This window comes from Panthera onca, chromosome A3, assembly GCF_046562875.1.
Source record: "Panthera onca isolate mPanOnc1 chromosome A3, mPanOnc1 haplotype 2, whole genome shotgun sequence".
NCBI classification, from domain to species: Eukaryota; Metazoa; Chordata; class Mammalia; order Carnivora; family Felidae; genus Panthera; species Panthera onca.
Genome location: NC_138341.1, coordinates 24,903,022 through 24,923,723, shown reverse-complemented (window position 1 = coordinate 24,923,723; position 20,702 = coordinate 24,903,022). Strand labels below are relative to the sequence as shown.

The window sequence follows — 20,702 nt, the reverse complement described above, 5'->3', positions numbered from 1 at the left end:
CGGGCAAACCCAGAGCTGACAGGTGGCTCTGTCATCTGCAACATGGGGCCTTTACCCGTGAGCCCAGGGCAGCTGCTCCAAGTCCCTCCTCTCCCAGCCAGGGAAGAGACCAGGGGACAGTTATACATCCATAGAGAAGCACGCATCACAGAACACACACACACACACACACACACACACACACACACACACACCCCATTTCCTCTCAGATCCCATTAGTCCGAAATCAACCAAGTGCCACGCTGAGGCCCAAGGGAGTCTGGGAAACATACTCTCTAGCTAGGCCGCCATATGCCCAGCTAGACTTTATTCCCATGGAAAAGGGGGGGGGGGGCAGAGGAGGAGCACAGTTCTTCCCATTGATGCAGAAACTGACTTTAGGTGGAAGAAAGTATATGTGATTACTGCGTGCAGTATCATTTGGTCTGGAAAACACTGCTAAAGTCCAGCCTCCTCCATCCATAATTGAGAAGCTGAGGCCTGTGAGGGGAAGGTCAGGGTTAACACAGCTACTTGAAATGGCTGGGCCTAGACACCATGTCTCCTCAGTTCCTCTGTGCTTATCACACAGCTGTGTGGTTTCCCACACACAGTGATTTCCCACACACGTTCCCCGGTCTTCTCTATTTCCCGCAACTCATGGGGTCTGATGATGTCCTTTGGCCCTGAGAGACAGTGGTCCAAGCTCCAGGGTACATTTTTCACAGGTATTTATGAGCCATAAAATGTATGGTGTCGGGTTCTATTTCTGGCATGCTTTCTTACATTTGCCTTCCTTCTCCCTGTATCCGTCCACCTCCTGTCCAGGGACCTAAGGTCAGTTGCTTCATCGTTTTGTGTTTTGGCAAGTGTTCCACAAAACAGAGATAGTATCTTCTGCCTTATACTCTTCTCCTTAAGGAGATCCATCACAAAATGCTTCTTCTGCACAGCACCTGGGAGACAGTAGGTACCTAATAAATGCTCATTGGATTAATGGATGAGTACACTTGCATGAGTGAATGAATGCATCTGTCTTTGGCCTGTGAAGATGATGTCACTGAACCTCCGCCTCCATCATAGAATGTATACGAGGAGCTCAAAATCCATTTCTTCCCACAAGCAAAGAGGAGGTTGTCCTGATTAACCCTGGCCAGAAGAGATCCTAGACGCAGCAGCCCCAGACTCTCCTCCCCTGAATTCTCCCAAGGCCGTCTCAGAATTCTCAGTGGGGACGGCCAGTACCATCGTCACTCCAGGCCATATACAGACACTCCGCTTCCCACGACTCCCTGTCCCAGGTGTGGAAAGTCTAGGCTACGGGTAGCAAATCGGTTTTCTCGTGTGCCAACCTGGATCCATTGGCAGTGCTGCTTGGATTATGTGTGAACAAGACTGTGGCACTGCTTCCAGATTTAGTGGAAAAGCTGTGATCGAAGAATGATAACAGTGCTGGGCATGGAATGAAGGAGCCATGGTACCTGCATGCTGTCTCTGCCACTCCTGGAAAAGGCCATTTATACATGGAGACAGTCTATGTTTCTCCTCTGAACACGGGGGAGAAGGGACTTGTGAATTAAGAGGTCCAGATGGCCGTGGAATGTGTGTCCCCGCAGAGCTGGGCATGGGATAAAAGTGACTGCCAGGTTATAGAGTGACCATGTGAACACGTAGGGCTAAGCCCATACAGGTGAATACGGGAATCAGGGTTTGGGCTCCTGATGGTTCTGTTCATAGCCTGAATGTTGGCTCCCCCACAGCACACACTAGGAGTTGTTCTTATAGCACAGTGAGTGGTCTAAACAGGACACCTCCCCTTTAGTGTTGACCATCAAACTGTTTGTCCTGGATGGTCCATCCCCCCTGCCCCTCCCTCCCCTCCTGCCACTCAGGGTCTGCTAACACCTCCTAGCATGTGCTGTAAGGAGTCCAGCCTGGTGAGATCCTCTGTGAAAGCAGTTTTCCAAATACCCTTGGGAAATGCTGCTCACTATATCCCCTTGGAGATTCACAGTGGATATTAGCATGTTAAAGGCTCTAAGGAGGCCAGTACTGACAATACAGGGACAGCTTGGTCTTAATCTACCATTAATCATGAAACCATTTCTCAGAAGAATTATTAACAGCTTGCAGAACTAGCATTTAATAGAATACACATGAGGCAATATTATCCTACACTAGATAATGCGGGTCACCTCTCACCCAGGGATACCCTTTCTGAGGGAACTGACCAGGGCCAGGGGTATAGTAAGTAGCCAGGAGAGTGAAACAAGTGCTCATTCTCAGAGGTAGTTGTGACCTTGGCCTTGAGTGTGACTCCTGAACCTCCCTGCCAAGGCCCAGGAATTTGACTTGGTTAAAGATTTCTCCTCCAGAAAGAGGAGGTGACAACTGACCACAAGTGCTAAGATTAAACCAGCCCATAAATGCAGTGTGTTTTTTAATCTGCTCATCCTCCTCCGGGCGGGACACAGGAAGATAAATGAGATTGGCATATTTTATTATGCACCTAGCTCCGCGCTGCCTCCCCTGGGCAAGGGGGTGAGTGTTTATCGGCATGCCTCATTTAGCCCTGCTTACGGCTCCTTCCACTCACTGGCCGTTCGTCTCCCCTGTGCCCAACTGAGCCCCGACTATGTTAGGCACTGAGGGTGGCTCATTAAGCTTTCTGGGCCACCGGGCAACCATTTTTCATGCCCTTGCTCCATCAGGCACTGCCAGTTAATAAATCGACTGTGTGTGCAAAGCCTAGAGTGCCTAGGGGTGGGACAGAGAGGGGTGGGAAACCCGAGCATGTGCCAGGAGCCTCTCCTCTCCCATGTGGCATTAAAAGCCAAAGCACCTTCCCCTACGGCGCCAGCCAGATAGAAGTGGATGGAAAAGAACCTTCTCCAAGCCAAGTTCTTTGGCCCTTGTCTCACTGCGTTGCTCCTTCATGGCACTGCCCTGTTGGTGATGACATGGGCCATGGCCAGGTGACCCAGGGGTGAGATGTGAGGTCAGGGTTGTGGCCCCACCAGAGAGTGGGCTGGCCCTGGATTGCTGAAGCCGTTATCTGCTCCCATCTCCAAATCAGGAGCCTGGGCTTAGGAGACTGACAGTGGCTGGAGTGAGAATTCTTCTGCCACTTACTCTGTGGCCTGGGGAAAGTTGCTTAACCTCTCTGGTGTTCCGTTTCTTCCTGTGCAAGACGAGGGTTCTATAAACATCCACTGCGGGGGGTGGGGGTGAGGGGTGAAGGATGTAATGCTCTCAGCCGGCACCTGGCTCCCAGCCCGGCTTCACATGCGGATTTCTTTTGCATATGGTGACCCTGCACTCTGGCTTTGTCCGCTGCCTCTGACCTGGAACCACTGAGCAAGTGAGGCCCTTCTCTCACCCCTGCAGGCCTTGGCCTCCACAGACGACCTTAGCACAGATCAGTGTCATGCCTACAACAGAACCATGCTTTAATTCCCCCCACCAGGCCGAGGGCTTCTGTATCTGGGAATGTAGGTTCAAAGGGTTGGAACTATTCCGTTGTAACTTGTCAACGGTCCTGCCCTCTGGCCTCTGTGGCCCGAAGAAGCACGTGTGCTGGCCTCCGTATCTGGGAGCTGGTGACCAGGAGGTGCCTGGGGAAGGAAGAGAAGTTCAGCCCATCGTGGTGCTGGCAGAGGCCGGGTAATGGGGGCCTGGGGCAGTGCCAGGGTGCAGGTTGAGAAGAGCTATGAGGGGCTCTCCTGCCCCCCAGGCCATCCCGCTCCTGCTTGGTCTGCCGCCTCCACATTGTCGCTCAGGACCACACTGTGGAGACCCCGGCACAGCTGCCTGTGGGCCGCAGGCAGGGAAATAGCCTTGTCTGTCAAATGGAGAGACCGGTGGGGACGGGACTTGCAGGAGGCTGGGGACCCATCAGGTTGTCCCCTCTGTAGCACCACATGCTGTTGACCTGCTCTGACGTCTCAGCCCACATTCCAGGAGGCACCGATACGGGATGATGAAGCTGTGCCCACCCTTTGAGGTGCTGAGCAGAGAGAGGGGCCATTTCCTCCTCCCTCATTCCCACCCCACGTAGGCAGCAGAGACACATTGATTTTTTTTTCCTTTCAATTTTTTTTTTTTTCTGGCTGCAGCCAAATGAGGTCAGAAGTTAAATTAGTCCTTGGAGGTAAAAAGCAGCTGCATTCATATCCCCTCTTTCTGCTGACTTTTGCTGGAGAGTCCTGAGAGTTTCTTTTTCTGTTCTTTGCAGATTCAATACCGGGGGAGCTGGGAGGATCTTATCCGCCTGTGGAACCCCTGGGGCAACACGGAATGGAGAGGGCGCTGGGCAGACGGGTATGGCTTCTGAAACCCTGTCTCTACCCTTCCTGAAGATCTGGTATGCAGAGAACATCCCGCCCCCAGAGGGTGGCCTCTGTCTCTCCTGTTGTGGATCTCACTGCAGGCCTGTCTGGTTCACACCGGTGTGCGGCTGTGGGCCCAAATCATATTCCCATGATGCCATTCACCAGGCATCTATTAGACACCGACTGTGTGCTCTCTGCACTAAGTGCACTGTGTACTGTGGGATATGTACAGACGACAAGACCCAGTATCTATCCCCCAGAAGGTTACAGTCCAGCGCCGTGAACCCACATACCCAGAATTAGGTTTGTTTTTTTTTTTTTTTTTTGAGGGTTGGGGAGGGAGTAGGAAAGAAGCCAGGTTCTATCGGCAGAGAGAGATGGAGAGGAGGAGCCTCATCCCATAAAGGGATCCCATGTGATTCTGATCCTGATGACACCATGAGGAAAAGACTTCATTTTGGGGGGCAGTTGGGGAGCTGAGCCAAAGATCTGGCCACCTGGGTTGTCCATCCTCCCTACTGATCTGGACTCCCACTTGATGTCTGGACTCAACCTTGTTCATAGAAGTGAATGGAGGTAAGTGTCAGATGCCCATTGGCTATGTCGCAGGCAGCTACTCTCTTGACCTGGCTGGCCAATGGGGACCAGCTCTGTGGCCAGTGGTTCCCTGGAACGAGGCTAGCATTTCTCAGCTGCCAAGAAGACTGATCCTTGGTCCCCACCCCCTTGCCGATTAAGAATGAGATGGCCAGTGATAGGTCACTCAGTGACAGGTTACCTGCTCCCAAGGCAGCCAGCAAGGGGCAAGGGGAGGGGAAGTGGTGGGAAAGAGAGGAAGACTTGAAAGGAAATGCAAAGCATTCAGACAAACAGGTGAACAGGACCCAATGAGCAGTAAAAACCAATACACTGAGAAGTGCATTCTGGAAGGCAAACACAGAGTTGGCCAGTGTCCCTGTCCTGCTTATTGGCTGCCCAGAACCTGGCATGATGCCACAGGCTGGTCTGTGGCAAGGGTCACTCTGATCCTCTTTGAGCCCCAACAGCTGGCGTGTGCTAGCTCACGTGGGCACTTGGCAAACATAAGATTAATGTCCATTGGGGTGGGGGGGGGGCAGGCGGAAGGGAGGGAATAAGCAACATGGATTCATAGAAGGAACCTGGTGGGTCTCAGATGCCCCCTGGAGAACAGGGCTGCTGAATCCCCTCAGCAGAAGGGGGATGAACTTGCAACAGCAGGAACCACTGGAGAGCGTTGTGTTTTTACTCTCTGTTCCCCTTTCTCCTTTTATCTTGCCTTTATTCATTCCTCTTTCCCTGGGGTAGCCTCCTTCCTCCCCCAGGGTAAATCTTAACCTCTGGCCTTTGCCAGTTCTTCTCAGTCATTACCCCAAGTTGCCAATATGGCCCAGGGGTGTTGTGACTGGCAGAATCCCTGATTCTGGGTTGGCTGTTGGGGTTGTAGTGAAGGAAGAGCACACGTCAATGACACATGTGCCTTGCATAGGAGAAGAGGCAACAGATTTAACTGAGTTGATAATTTGCCCACATCCCCTATGCTAAATATCTCATGAGCAGTGAAGGCAGCAAGGGGCACCAGAGATTAGGGAAGAGAAGCTTCCCACGGGTTGGCATGTTCAGGGCAACCTTCACAGAGTCGAACTTGAACTCAAACAGAAAAAAAAAAAAGCATGACTCACCTGGGAAGAGGTCACCAGGAAGGTGGGGAAGTATAGACCTTGTGCTGAGCTGGGATCACTTACAGTGTGTTCTTTGGGGCGAGCAAACTGGCCTGCGGCAGCAGAACCTGGAAAAGAAATGCTGGGGGCTGGGGCCAGAGAGCCCAATGCCACCTCATAAATTTGGATTTACACCCTATGGGCACAGGATTTGTGAAGGCCCTTTGACAGGGGAGTCGTGTACAGAGCAGGGAACGGGAGCACACCTGGCCACACTAACTCTGAAGGATCACACACCGGCTGCGTTTAGGCTCACCATCTCCCACCAGAAACAGGGCCAAGTCTCCATGCAGGTGGTCGATTTCCCCCCTACTTTTTAAGGAGTGAAAATGGACAGAAGGAGCCGAATGGTCCAATCTCTGCTATAATTGAAATTTCAGACGCACACACTTAAAGGCAAACTTGCGTGAATCGATAGCATATTGATTTACACTACATTTATTTTCCCTTACACACTGCAGAAAATGAAATTATCACTTAATTATAAAATTGCCATTTTACAATAACACATCTGACTGGCTCGGCCTGAAAGCCCGAAGTCTGAGTGGTGGTCCCTGCCTTGTTTTTCCAGCACAGAGCTGACCCAGGCCCTCGGTACAAGCCACTCCTAGAGATAAATTCATTGCATGTTTGTGCCTCTGGGGCCTGTTGCTTATGCACATGTCTCTGCCACTAGGAGGGGGCTGAGGGAGCGACAGCTGCTCCCTTCTGCCTGTGAGGGCCTCCTCCTTCACAGACCCTAGGACTAGCTTCTGGAAAACATGATCCCAATGAACTGGACAACTGTATAAATTAAGCAAGCAGAGAACTGCTGCATGCCTGTTTGCCAAGGCCTGTGCCAGCCCCTGTGATCAGGTAATGGTGAGAGACGCTCACTGAGCTCCTGCAACTCGGAGTCTAGTGAGGGACAGCGAGAAATCCACAAGCACTAGAACATAGGGCACTAAGTCCTGAGACAGGAATGGTACAGGGTGCCGTGTGTGTCCCAAGGAGGGACACTGACTCTGGAGGTGAAGTGGAGACACCACAGGGGAACAGTCAAGGTTTCCCAGCAGAGGTACCTTTTAGGAGGAAAGAGGAATAACATTGGGTTAAAGGACTGAAAGGAGGAAGAGTCTCCTGGGTAGAGGGAGCCTCATGGCAAAGGCCAGGGTGGGGGCAGGACAGGTATTACTAAGGAGATGAGGACAATTGTGATCTAAGGGTAGAATTCAAGTGTGGGGTGGGTGGGGAAGTAGGGAGCTGCTCAGGTAGGGCTGGAGAGGTAGGCAGAGGCCAAGGTTCTGATGTGGGAGGTTTAGCTTCATCCTGAGAAGAAAAGGTATTTTAAGCAGGGAGATGGCAGAATCTGATTTCTCTTCTAGAAAGATTCTTTTTGATGGCAGAATGGAGAGGGAGGTGGGAAGTCCAAGAAGGAGATGAGGCTTCCTGAACTAGGAGGGCAGCAGGAAGGAGGGAAGTAAGTGGATAGTTTTGAGAGGGGTTTCAGAGGTGGAATCCTACATCATTACTATCTGGTGATTGTTTGGATGTCAGGGAGCACGAGGAAGTGGCTTCTTGAGTTTCCACTTGAGCAATGGGAGGAAACAGAGGACTGGTACGGTTTGGGGTAGGTTGGTTTCCAGATCACTATGGGCTCTGGTGGAGATGTGGCATGGCCCCTAGCATGTATCCATCTAACGCTCAGGAAAGAGGATCGTGCTGGGGACAATTTGGGAGCCACCAGCCTACAGAGAATGACCGAATCCTCTCACTAGGTAGAATGACCCCCTCCACCTGCACCCCCAGAATGAATGAGGGACAGGACTTCTGCTGGGGCATGTTTTGCTGAGGTGAAACGCTTTGGGAGATCTCACCCTGTGGTCTGTCTCTGTGTGCCCAGGTCACCAGAATGGCAGGAAACCCACCACCAATGGAGAAGACTGCTGTATGAGAATAAGGACGATGGCGAGTTTTGGTATTTTTTTTTAAAGTTACATTTTAAAACTTTAACTATTGCCCACACCCTCAATCCCTCCCCCTTTCCCTACACTTTTGTGAGACTAGAGATTAGCTTTGTAGAGACCTATGTAGAAGGAGACTGTTTTTTCCACCAAGACATGAAAGCTTTGGATGGGAAATTATTTGTGTGCTTTCTCTTTGTGTGAAAGGTATTTCAGTCTGAAATATCAGAACTTCCAGGAAATGTTAATGGCAAAAGGGAATACTGACACCAAACCTTTGAAATCAACAGTTTCCTGAAAACCAGGATGCCTGGTTATCATGCCTGTATCTTCTACGCCATCCCATTAGGACCTACAGTCTCACCCTGGGGTTCCAGAGTCTTCCAAAAGAGCAATTCAGTATTAATCTCCCAGCCCTGACTCTAGAGTTCTGAGTGAGACATCCATATCCTCGCCCAGCAGCTATGCAGGACTAGATGTTTTAAAAACCCATTCTCTGCCATGTGTTCACATCTTAAAGGATAATATGGACATTTCCTGAGAGGTTTGTGGTTTACTTAATAACATATTTAACTAAATTTAGCATGTGTGAAGAGGAGACTGGGTCTAAGTTATTAAGAAGCCAAGAGACAAATGTCAATTAGAAAGGAAAAATATTTCCAATATCTCCACTGTAATCACAGTACAAGATGGGGTTTTAGGTATTGAACCCATTTTATTCTGATTCAGCAATGAATTTGGCAAAGGAACCAAGGGAAAGGCGTTTCTTAACAGTGTATAGGACCCAGAGCAGAGAGAGACAAGAGCCATCCTTCTGGCCATGAGAGAGACATGCAGAACCCAGAATTTTATTCTGTCCTATTCTCTCAACCCCTGGAGGGAACAGAAAGGTACTTGATAGTGAATGAGCCAGAATGAGGCCCTTGTCTTGGGGTAGGACAGTGGTAAGTCCATGGAGACTAGAATTGACAAAGGTACAGTGGGGAGATGGGAACCCCCACCCTAGGGATAAAACCAGTGAAATGATGTGTATTTGTTTATAACAGGATGTCATGTCAAGATTTCCAAGACAACTTTTCCTGCCTATACGTATGTAACCAATTTCCAGTCAGTCTAAACCATGGAAACATGCCTCCTGAAAGATGGTCCCAAATGATGTTTAAGAACCATGAAGTTCCAGGAAACACCACAGGTAGTGATGACATTGGTAATGATTCTGCCAGATGGAAGCTTCCAGCCCTAGCCCAGTCCTGGCTTCAAGTCTCAGTGGCTTTTGATTCTGGACCATTAGCCTGAACTTGAAAGGAGAGGAATCTGTCAGCCTAAAGGGACAGCTGTGTTTCTCCAAGGGAAACAGTTGCTGGGTGGGCTGGGTGGGAGAATCTCAAGTGTGCCTCCCCTGCCCTGTCCTGCTCTCCCACTGTCCTACTGACTTCCACATGCCTCCCAGAAAGACAGGCTGACCACTCTTCAGTCATTACCCAGAATGGTGGGGAGCTGTGGAAACAACACTGGACAAAAGTCGGGGCCTGGGTTAAACCATCACTTTGCCCCATCCAGACATAAGGGAGAATATTCCTGTCCCATGCTGGTTGGTACATCCTGTAACAGCATACTGAGATCTCAGAGTTGGGCACCTCTGAACCTGTCTTTGGGCTCCCCTGAGGTAAATGTTAAGTGTGACCTTGGGAGGGTCACATATTCTCGCTGCACCTCCTGCTCCCCATTTGTGACACAGATGAGTGAAATAGCTCCCTATGAACATGAACCTGAGCGTGCTCACACATCGTCTATAGGAGAAGCTACACAAACAAGTTTGCGTATGTGTGAGTGTGAATGTGGGTGTGTTTGCACCTAGACATGAGCATTCCCTTTCCCCAGCACCTGCCTGTTGAGAATGGTTTGCTTGAATGACCCCAGGGTGCCCCTGTTTTCAACCTAAAGGATCTTCACACTTCTGGTGGTCATGGATGGACTCTAAGAAACTCCTGAGTCATACTTGGGTAGCAAATGTACTGATTCACCTTCCAGAGCCCCATCTGTCTGACTGTGGGGCCAAAGTCCCCTTCCCTGGATATAGTGCATATCAATGAACTAACCAAAACGGTACCTTGGGGCTGTTCTTAGTGATTCTTTGCAAGAGAAAGAGAGAAGGGAGCCAGTGCGTGAGCACCTGCCCTGCACTGCTAAGTACACTTGAATGCATTATGTAGTCTAGCCCTCACAGGAAGCCTCTGTGTCTCCTCATTCCCCTCCCAGAGCTTCCCAGTTGTGACCCGAACCTGCGGATGTGTATTGATTTCAGCTCTATCTTGACTTATCTTCATTCTTTCATGTATCTGAATCTAACAGTCCTCACCTTCCTTCTGTCTCCTGCCCTGGCTCCGAGGAGCATGCTTGGGTAGTGGAGTGCTATGAATTACCATCTCTCTGCCTGTTTTCCTCTGTCTCCCCTGGTGCTTGGGGATTGACATCATTTCCAGGCTCTGATGGTTATCGCCAGTGTGTAAGCTCATACATACCTGAGGATTCTGAAATTCCACTTATGATTAAAAATAGCCCTCAACCTTAAGAAACATTTCACCCAGTGGGGAATATTCTTCCCCTTCTTGTTTTTAAGAGGAAGAGACAGAGGCTCACAAAACAAAGAAGCTTGTGCTATAAGTAGTAGTCGTGGGTCCTGGGGCCTGCCCCTTAGTCTCCAAATCCAGAGTGTCCAATACAACCCACCAGAGCTTTCTGAACCAACATGGCCCCATCTGGGAGTCATAGGAGCTGAACTGAGCTCCAGTGACTGCTCTTTCTCATGCAGAAGAACTTCTGAGGGACACGCAGTTCATCTTCTCTGTGCCAGAGAGTATGGAAGACAACAATGTCGTCATGTCCTTCAACATCATGCCGCAAAATTTAAAGGCAAAAGATGAGAAATTTCCACTAACCTTCAAGGTATTCAAGGTAAGGCAGCCTGCTTTGGGGCTTGCCCTTTTGGACATTTGTGTATTCCTTGTGCAGAGAGAGAAGCTGACTAGGCTGGGAGATTTCATGAACTACCTCAGACATAAAACCCAAAGGGCTATAGAGTTCACCTGGTTCAACTCTAAATTTACAGGAAAACCTGAGAGGAGATCAGGCTAGTCCAAGTTCACAGAGGGACACACCTCCGAACCGTGTCACTTGTCAGCATTTCCTGGTATGCTGCAAGCCCAAATGTTTGTTATCCAAAAAGTAGTCTGGTCCAAGACCAACTGTTTAACAATGCAGATTCCTGGGACCATCCAACACCTTCCGAATCTGAACTTCTATAGCTGGAGTCTGAACGTCTGCATTGTAACGAGCTCCCTGGGTGCTGCTTACGTGCATGAAAGTTTGAGAATCATTGGCTAAACTTTGGGAGGAGTTTAAAGGAAAAAATAAATCCTGGATGTAAAACCAGGAGGTATGTTTTTCTCTTGTATTTAGACCAAAATCCAGTCTTGGTGGTTGGCTTGCAAATATCTGCTTGGCCACTCATCCAAAGCCAGGTTTTTCTCTCTACCTGGCCTCCCCTCCTCACACCCATGGCCCTCCCAACCACCTTTGCAGCTCCTGAGGGGTCATCCTTCCACCCACCAGCCTGCACCCATCCCACTGGGAGGAGCTAATGGGAGAATTCTTTTTTTTGTTTTTTTGAGACTACTTAAAAGTGTTACTAAAGAAAGTCTGATACCTCTGCTCCCACCTTCTTTACCAAATAATTTTAATTTTTAATGTTTATTTATTTTTGATAAGGAGAGCACAAGCAGGGAGGGGCAGAGAGAGGGAGACACAGAATCCGAAGCAGGTTCCAGGTTCTGAGCTGTCAGCGCACACCCTGAGGTAGGGCCCAAATGCACAAACTGTGAGATCATGACCTGAGCCGAAGTCGGTCGCTTAACGGACTGAGCCACCTGGGTGCCCCACCAAATTAACGCATCCCAAAGATAAAGTGTATGGTTCTTAAATCATATGCTCCACACCCTCTATGGACTGACTTGGATAACTATGATACCACACCCATCAAATGCTAGGATCCCTTGTCCTTATAGTGGAGCTGAAGGAACTGAGGCCCAGCAAGGTGAAGTGATATGGTCAGAGTTAATGGCAGAGCTGGGGATTGGGCACCAGATGTCCTCCAAGCCTCTGTGGCTGGGGCTCTGATTATAGCATCCCTAGGAATAATCTTCATTCCTGTTCACTGAGACTAAGGCAACAGTGAGAACCATGGGTCAACCCATGTATGACAGGCAGGGCTCCTGGGTACTCTGCTTATGCTGGAGCAGTCCTGAGTCCTGGCTGTAGTTCACTCCAATGAGAAGACTTCACGGTGGTAGTGTACTTCAGCGTGTTCACACTTATCGCTTCAAACACTACTTCTATAGATATGAAAGCCAAAGCTGAGAGAGCAAGAGTGACCTTCCCAAGGTCCAGCTAGAAGGGAAGGTACTTGATACCAGAGCTCCTGGTCCCCGGTCTGGGTCTCTCAGCAAGGCGGAGGCACTTGCTTTCCTGGTGATGCTCCCAGCTTGAAGGAAAACAATGATTCTGGCTCTAGAAGGAGGAGAGCCCTTTGGGTTCTGTTCTGAGCCCATTTCTGCTTCCCAGTTGCATGAAATCAATGGAAAATAAATTGTTGGGGTTTGGCACAGTACTTCTGAGGTGCCTGAAACCTGTTGAGGCTGGAAAAGAACATCTAAGGATGCAATAGTGGACAATTGTCATCTTTCTCACCACCAGACACCTGAACGCTCTCTTCCACTTGGTAGAAGGCAGGGCCTAATTCCCCACTGCGGCAACCAAAGAGACCAAATACTCTCTCTCCCCAGCCCCTGGCTGCAAATGGGGTAGGTGTGTGAGCCAGACTTGTCCAATTAGATGCTCCTCTCATGCCTGCCCACCCCCCCTTTTGGTCACTCTGGGTTTGGACTCTTGAGGAAGTCATTAAAAGTGGTAGAACCAGCTGAGGGATTATGTACAGCAAATCCTGGGGCCCGGCAGCAGCAGTGTAGGCAGATCCTGGGCTGGTGTCCAGCTGCATAGCCGTCTTCCCTCCTTCCCACCCACTTTCTCAGCTGCATCCTCTAGACTTCCCATAAATGGCTTTCTGCTCACCCCACGCTGATTGGTATCTCTTGCTTCCAGCCAAGAATCCCAAATGATTCAGGTGCCTTCTGAGAGGATTCTCATCCTCAGAGTACCCCCAACTCTTATTTCTGGGAAGAACAAAGGAAAGGGGCTGGGAAGGAATGGAGGCATCTGGTCTACTCAGCCAGGATTTAATAGTTTAATAGTTCAGGGCACCAAGCAGGACTGCACCCCTCTTCTGATGAGAGACAGGAGCCCACAGAGGGAAAGAGGGCTGCCCCACTGCACAACTGGGGATGCTGTTCACATTGCCACCTGTGAGTCTGGTGCCCCAGAGCTGGACATCATAGCAGCCTTGTGTTAACCAGTTTGCCCAAAGTCTTTACAGTTCAGGAGCCCTGGAAAGATCATAATCCTATCTGTTTTTAAACACTGCTGAGCCCATTTATCTACTTTTCAGCCAGAGATGCATTTCTCAGCTGTACACTTTGCTAAGAAGGAACTCAAACCTGAGGTCTCTTCAGGCTCCCAGGAGGTCCCAATGGATCTTACAGGATCCTGATTGAGCTGAACACCAGAGAACCATCTAGTCTTTGGCAGCTCAAGAGACACTTGGGTTCCTTTCACAGTTTGGCTGAGAAACAGGCTGTGTGCATGCCAGCAAGTAGACCTCCAGAAGTCTGCAGGGCTCTGATGGTGTTTGCGGGCAGTGCTGCTTGCACGACTAATGTATATGGCCTTCCTACCCCGGCATGGTCCCATGACTCCCAACGCCTACGGAAGCACTGCTCTGCCTTGCATCAGAACAAACATGGGTGGTATGCAAACAGAAGACAGGACAGAGAAAAAGGACAAGGGTGGACAAGTCATTTCATCTTCACCCCAAAGCTGCTCTCCCAAGCTGGGAGCTTCCAGCTCATTCTTGGGCTCCAGAAAAGTCTTCCTGGGAAAATCTGGTGGTCTGTACACATGGTTGTGTGTGTTGGGGTGGGTGGTGTTAGGCAGGATCAGCAGAGGAAAAGAACCGAAACCCACACCAACTGCAGAAGACACTGCTGGGTGGTGGGTCTTAATCACCAAGGAAGCAAAGCAGCTTGCTTTATTCCCTTCTCTGCCACTTAGACTGCTGGAACTATTTCTACATCCATAAAACAGGGTCTCAGTATCTGCTTTCAGGGTCACCGTGACAATCCAACACATTACACGGAAGCATCTTGCAGATGGCAGAGTGGCTTGAAAATAGGGCTGTGTCCTCAGTGCAATATTCAGTTCAAGATTAAAAGTAGGCATTTCCCAATTCAGATGCACACAGACATTCCTTACGAACACTGGGGGCCTAGAACAAATTCCCACCATATCTTTCAGTGGTATGATGAAATAAAAGAAGTTTCTTCACATTGGAACTCCTGATGTTGAGAAACTGACATCTGATCTAGGCTCTGTCTTACCTCCAACCCTGTCAACATCTCTCTCTTCCCTTCTCTTTTATCATCATTGCTGTGAAGAGTAACCACACCTGGCTGAGCTGAGTTTCCTTCCCCCTTGAGCCCCCTACAACCTACAGTGGGTCAGGTTTTCTTTCACATCTCTGCACAGGGGATGAGTAATGGTCCCGTCCCCTGGGGGGTGCAGGGAATAGGCTGGCTGCCCAGGAAGAAGGAATGCAGGGTCCGGAGCTGGGCTGTTGGGATCTGCTTGCCCCTGAGTTTGGTTTAGAAAGTTTGCCTTTCTTTCTCTTCCCCACAGGTCGACCCTCAGGTACGGTTCAGCCCCTTCTCCTACCTCTGTTGCTGTGCATCGGTAAAGCATTATGCCTCTTCTAACACCATAACTTTGGCACATCTCTTGCTATTTCGTGGCTGCAAATTTATTCTTGTTATGTCCTGTGACGGATGCAAGCTTAGAATCTCTGAACAGGTCAACAGTGCAGGACGTGTGTTTGCTGTCCTGTTCTGCGGGTTGGACCCCTTGAGTTGCTCTCTGGTTTGACATCTAAGAGGGTCTGGAACCACAAAACTATCCTCAAGCATTTGGCCTCCAATAGATAACACTGATGGAGCCCTTTCTTTCCCACTTAAGAAAAGAAGCAGAGCTAATGGCATCTTAGAGGGACTTTAGCCTCATGTTCTTCGTCACCCCCAGATCTACCACAAACAGGATACACACTCTGCAAATGCACCTTCAGGGCATATCTAGCTTCTCTTACAACCAAATTTGCTCCCTCTCCTAAGCAGGCCCCGCATTGGTGCAGGATGAGTGAAGAGTAAGGATGGAGAAGGACAGATGGAGTTACAGGCACTCAGACTCCTTAAATGGATGTGGGCTCTGTGGGGCTGTTGCTGCCAGGGCAGGTGTGGGACCAAGGATGGCAGGGAGGGAGCAAGATGAAGTCACAGCCAACAGGTAGTCCCTGTAGCATTCTGGTGGGTCCAGGGAAGCTCCTCTGGGCCTTCCAGGGGTGCCCCAATAGGTAGAGAGAGGTCAGGGACAGGGCATCTTCAAGCAGGGGGTACTCAGAAGCCCAAGCAGAAAGCAGGCAGCAAGGAGGCCCCTGATACCAGTGGCCTAGCCACAGAGTTGAATTTAGGATCTGATTTTGGTTTTGGGCACCCTGGTCATGGAAGCGGAGCTTCTTAAAGGGTTTCAAAGGGAGGCACTCGGGCACAAGGAACAGATCAGTGTTTTAATTCCCAGAGCTGGAGAAAGGAGTGGGGACTCGGCCCAGGAAAAGGTACAAGACCCATCCCTGGAACTACAGGGTCAGGTCTTTGTGCAACTAGGCCTGTGTTAATTCGATGCTGGTCCTCTGAGCACTAGACCACCATGCCACCTACTCATGCTTCTTGCTGCCACTGAGTGAGTCTGCTCTGAAAGATAGGGAGCCTGGAAAAGGCTGCAAGAGTCCAGTGGAGGGAGGCGAGCAGGGAAGCAGAGAAATTCTGGACTGCAAGAGGTACACACACTTCTGTGCACACTCATGGATGTGCACGCACACACACATATGCACACACACACCCAGAGCGACAGGGCAGTGCTGACTTTTTGGGGTAGAATGGTTCCCATCATTGCTTTTGCCACAAGGGCTCAAGCAAATGAGGCTCCAAACCTACTGGGATCACTGTTAGTGTCAGCAAAGTCACGGTGGAGGTTCCACCCAGCCCTTTCTGCCCACCCAGGACAGTGACCTATCTCCCGTCTCATCTCCTAGCTCAGCCCTGTCTCCACCCCCTGAAAAGAAACTCTCCCTTTCTCCCTGTTTTTCCCCAAGGCAGAGCTCACAAATAATCATTTCACGCTGCATAACCATTCTAGATGGAACCCCCATGCTCGACTGTATTGGGGAAAATTTATTTAGTAAGGGGTTTTTATTATGTAATATGTATGTGACATCTGGTAATGGGAACTGCATTATATTTATTGTCTTATCTCTAAGAAAATATTGAAATAAAAGGAAAATGATCAGGACCTATTATTCTCCAATGAGAAGAAATTCCAGGGCTCTGCTGGGAAGATGAAATGGAGGGAATAAAGGAGTCCAACTCTGCTGTGCTATATACAGTCCAAAGCATCCTGCGGAAGGTTCAGGAGGGAAGGGGCTTCTGGGGCTCCAAAAGTCATTCAGTGTTGGAACAACTTCACTAGTTTCCATGGAAGTCTTTATATATGAGCAGAGACATAAACCCCAAAACCCAGGCTACTGTGGGATTTAATGAGGTGAAACCATGTGCCGTACTTTTTTTTTTTACACTCGTTGTGATGTCAGTGTTTCTATTAAATGACGGTCTGAACTCTGTGGCATTTTGAAAGTCCAGGTAAGCAGTGTCACCCTTTTTGGAGCCTGTAATGCTGTTTTGGTGAATGATGTGGTGTCTGGAAGGTGGCGGGCTCTCCTGGGGGCTGGGCGTATGCACACAAGGGGCTTTCTGACCATCTTCATGTTTCCTCCAGTTCCAGCCCTTCTGGAAGAGGTTGCCACCCACCTTCTTTTCTCAATTCAGAAATGCTGTCAAAGGCATAGTTTCTAAAACCAAGTGCAACCTCACAACATACTTCAGTCTGAGCCCTGGGACCTACGTGGTGGTCATCGCCACATACAGAGAAGTTGAGTTTTTGCTCCGGATCTTCCTGAAAATGCCAGATGATGACAGGTACAGAAACTCTGGGTTTCAAACTGTTTTATTTCACTTAAATTTATAAGAACACATTGTGTCATCCTGTGCAGCATGTACTGCATCAGGGGACATGAGGGGCTCATTTGCAAGAAGCCCACCACAAAGGGTGGCAAGAGAATCCCTACCAATAAGTAGACTATTGAGCAGGATGTGGCCATTGCTCAGTGGGAGTGCAGAGTCACATGGGAAGACAGAGTAAGGGGACCCACATCTGGCAAGAGGGATTGAGGAAGGCTTCTTAGAGAAAATGACATTTGAGCTATCCCTTGATGGAAAACATAATCTAATGTTTAAAGAAAAAGGTAGTGCAGGTTGAAGAAAACAGCATGACCAGAATCAGGGAAGTGGGTGAGCATAGAGCCTATTGAAATAGAAGTGATGTCAGCCATATGCACAGGAAGGTGGTACATGGCATGGCTGGCAGTTGTCTGAAATGTGACCAGAAGGTGGGGTACATCAGGGAGACAGTGAAATATGGGCCTGAAAGACAGAGCCCAATCATGGAGAGTCTTCATTGCTAAGTCAGTGGTCAAGACTGGGATCAGCAAATACATATCCCTGCTGGGCATCTTACCCCCTGTTGGACCTGAGGCAGACATTGATCTCATCATGGCCATCTTTACAATTGAGCTTGGATGAGGCCTCGGTCCAGTATGCCAGATAGCCACTCTGCCACCAGAGTTGGAACATAAGACAAAGCTTATCTGCCATCTTGGCAATGGGGGTCATTGTGCATGTGTACTTTGTTGTGAAAAGGAACCATTTGCTAAATAATTTGAAGACCAGACAATGTCCAATCAAAAGACTAGATATGTGGTTATGATGTTTATCTGTCTGCTGACTATCATGGCTGCCCACTTCAGGACCTGCTGTGCTGAAGTCTCTCCACTCAGATCCTTGGTATAAATGTCCAGTGCTACCTAAGGTGTCCTCCATATTCAAGCCTCCTTTAAATAGTGAGTTTTTCATCCTTTGTCACACTGTTTCCCTGGTTTTCTAGGAACCCAAGCAGCAATTTCAGCCTTACAACACTAAAGGTAGGTATGTGGAAAGGTTTGATTGGCAAGCTTCCTTGACCACATCCCATGCCCAAGAACTTCTGTCTCCTTTCTTATCTTAAAGCACTGACCAGTGAGAAGAGACACCATCATCATGGGCCAATGATGGCTCAAAGGGGCAGAGCAGAGGGGAAAGACCAAGCCTCCAGTGTCAGGCTGGAACCAATCCTCTTCCACAAACTCCAGTGTTCCATTCCCCTACAAATTTTATTCGATTGCTAGATGAAGCCTCTGTCTCAGATCTAGGTGTGGGGAGTGGTTCTTGTGCCTTCACTGTCCAAGACAGGTAGCCTCCTTCCACAGAAATTTGATGTTGACTATTTTCCCTTTGATCCAGGCAAGTCTTCTGGAAAATGGCTCCCAAGGAAGCATCTTCCACAAATACGCTCACCAGGTACAGTCTTTAGCATGGGATGAGTGATGGTGGGACTAGAGGAAAGGAAACTTATCCCAGGCCCTTATCAGGATACAGAGAAGAAAAGTGATGTAGTTGGTCATTTTATCAGTCTCTCTCCCTGGATGTCTCCAGAACTAATAGGGCTACCAAACCAAAACTAGGAGACATCTGGGAGGGGTGTACAGCTTGGTAAGGATGGGGCTAATTATGGGGTGAGGTTAAATCTTTAAACAAGTAATTGGCAATACCCCCTGAAATCTTTCCTTCTCCTGATCTTCACCCCCTCCAGCTTGACATTATTCCTCACAGGAGCTAGCCAGCTTCATTGAAGGCACCAATGATATTTTTCCTGCCAAGCCACCTAGGTGCACAGAGGTTTTTCTTAATGGTTTAATAAACCGTTATAAAGAACTCCTTGACTTGCCAGGATAAAAACATCTGCCAAGGGCTCTGCACAATGGGCCTTTTGCCATTAATAGTCATGTTGGTTTGGGAAGTGCAAAGTGATGGATAGGAATGATCATGTGTCCCATGTCGGCCTTGGGCCAGGCAGAGGCCAAGGACAGGAAGGATGCCAGGCATTCAGAGGGCTAATGGGGTAACTAGGAGGCTGCTGAGAGGGAAATTATTCAGGCAGCCTGGGCTCAGAGGGAAAAACAAGGAGAAATGAAGAATGTGGCTGTCATGAGGGGAAAGTGTTACGAGGAGCCGCTCAATATGGAACTCCTTAAAATCAATATGGGCCCAGGATTCAGGTCCACATCTGGCTGATTTAGAAGGCACTTCACTTGATGCAAGACAAAGTCTTCCCAGATGATAATCCCCAGTCTGTGAGCTCCCAGAGGAAGGGATGGCACCATATGCATTCTTTGTCCCCAATACCTATCACTGTCCCTGGCACAGAGAAGGTGCTCTGTCAATCTACATTGAATTAAGACAGATTAGCTTCTCCAGAGCAGATGTCCAAACTAAGGTTATTGCCCCAAGGCAACAAACAGGACCTAATTAGGAGATCTGAGACCAAGCTTCTTTCAGGGGCAGATGGCAAAATCCTCAACATGGTTCATGCACCTGCACATCTGAAATAAAAAATATAATTTGTCATATGACAAATGGTACAGGTTCCCTAATCAGGGTTTTTCCAAATAACAACCAAATGTCTCCTCATAGAGGATAACTGGTAGCCCATATGGGGCCTTTGTAGGAATTAAAGTAAAAGACACACACAGCTTTGTGCCAAGGTGTATATCTCAGAAGTGAAACAGACTGGACTGCAGCCCCTTTTCATCTCTTGGCTGGGCACCCTTGAACAGGGCCAGCCTGGCATCATTCTGCACAGCCTGTAAGCAATCCTCAGAGGCTGTAGCCTCAAATGAAAGTTGAAAGCAAAATGTTTGTCCATGCACTCCCTGAGTCCTCTCTCCTGATCTCTTTCTATCTGTTTAGTTTCAAGCGAACACAGTGACTTCCTACCACTGCTACCACTACCATGATCTACCTTCATCAGCCATGATAGTGGTGATGGTACTGTAACCCAAGTCTGCCTGCCAGAAAGTAAGGACCTCTCAGCCTCTGAGTTAGGTGATGTCCATCTATCCACCATTTATTCAATTGGCAAACATAGACAAAATACCTAGGACATTCTAAGCACCACACAAAGATTTGGCATCAGCTCCTCAGGAATCCTACATCGAAGTGGTGGAGGAAAATGTGCAATTGTTTTGGAATTTGCTTAAGGCAGCCTTCATCTCTATTCCTCATCTCCTCAAACATTTTGGTGGTTCTTGGGTGCAGAGTCCAAATCACAAGCTGTCCTAGGATAGAGGGACGTGCAGTAGGAAGGAGACATCATCCATGTCACAAAGCTACTTACATTCTAGTTGGTAACTTACATTCCATGTAATGGTAAGTTTCCTTACCAACTGGTCTGCAAGTGCATGCCATGATTCTTTTGAGGAAAGAACTCTGTTGCTAGTGGGCACA

General features: G+C 48.9%; 1 protein-coding gene across 1 annotated transcript in view; it reads left to right on the top strand.

The window, feature by feature from the left end:
- CAPN13 (calpain 13) overlaps positions 1-20,702 on the top strand; it is an 83,478-nt gene that overhangs the window by 44,238 nt on the left and 18,538 nt on the right. The window contains exons 8-15 of the mRNA XM_060652057.3: positions 4,214-4,299; positions 7,932-8,006; positions 9,039-9,184; positions 10,805-10,947; positions 14,839-14,850; positions 17,041-17,240; positions 18,265-18,301; positions 18,660-18,716. Of these exons, the coding sequence (XP_060508040.3) occupies positions 4,214-4,299; positions 7,932-8,006; positions 9,039-9,184; positions 10,805-10,947; positions 14,839-14,850; positions 17,041-17,240; positions 18,265-18,301; positions 18,660-18,716 (756 nt within the window). The remainder of the gene's footprint in view (positions 1-4,213; positions 4,300-7,931; positions 8,007-9,038; positions 9,185-10,804; positions 10,948-14,838; positions 14,851-17,040; positions 17,241-18,264; positions 18,302-18,659; positions 18,717-20,702) is intronic.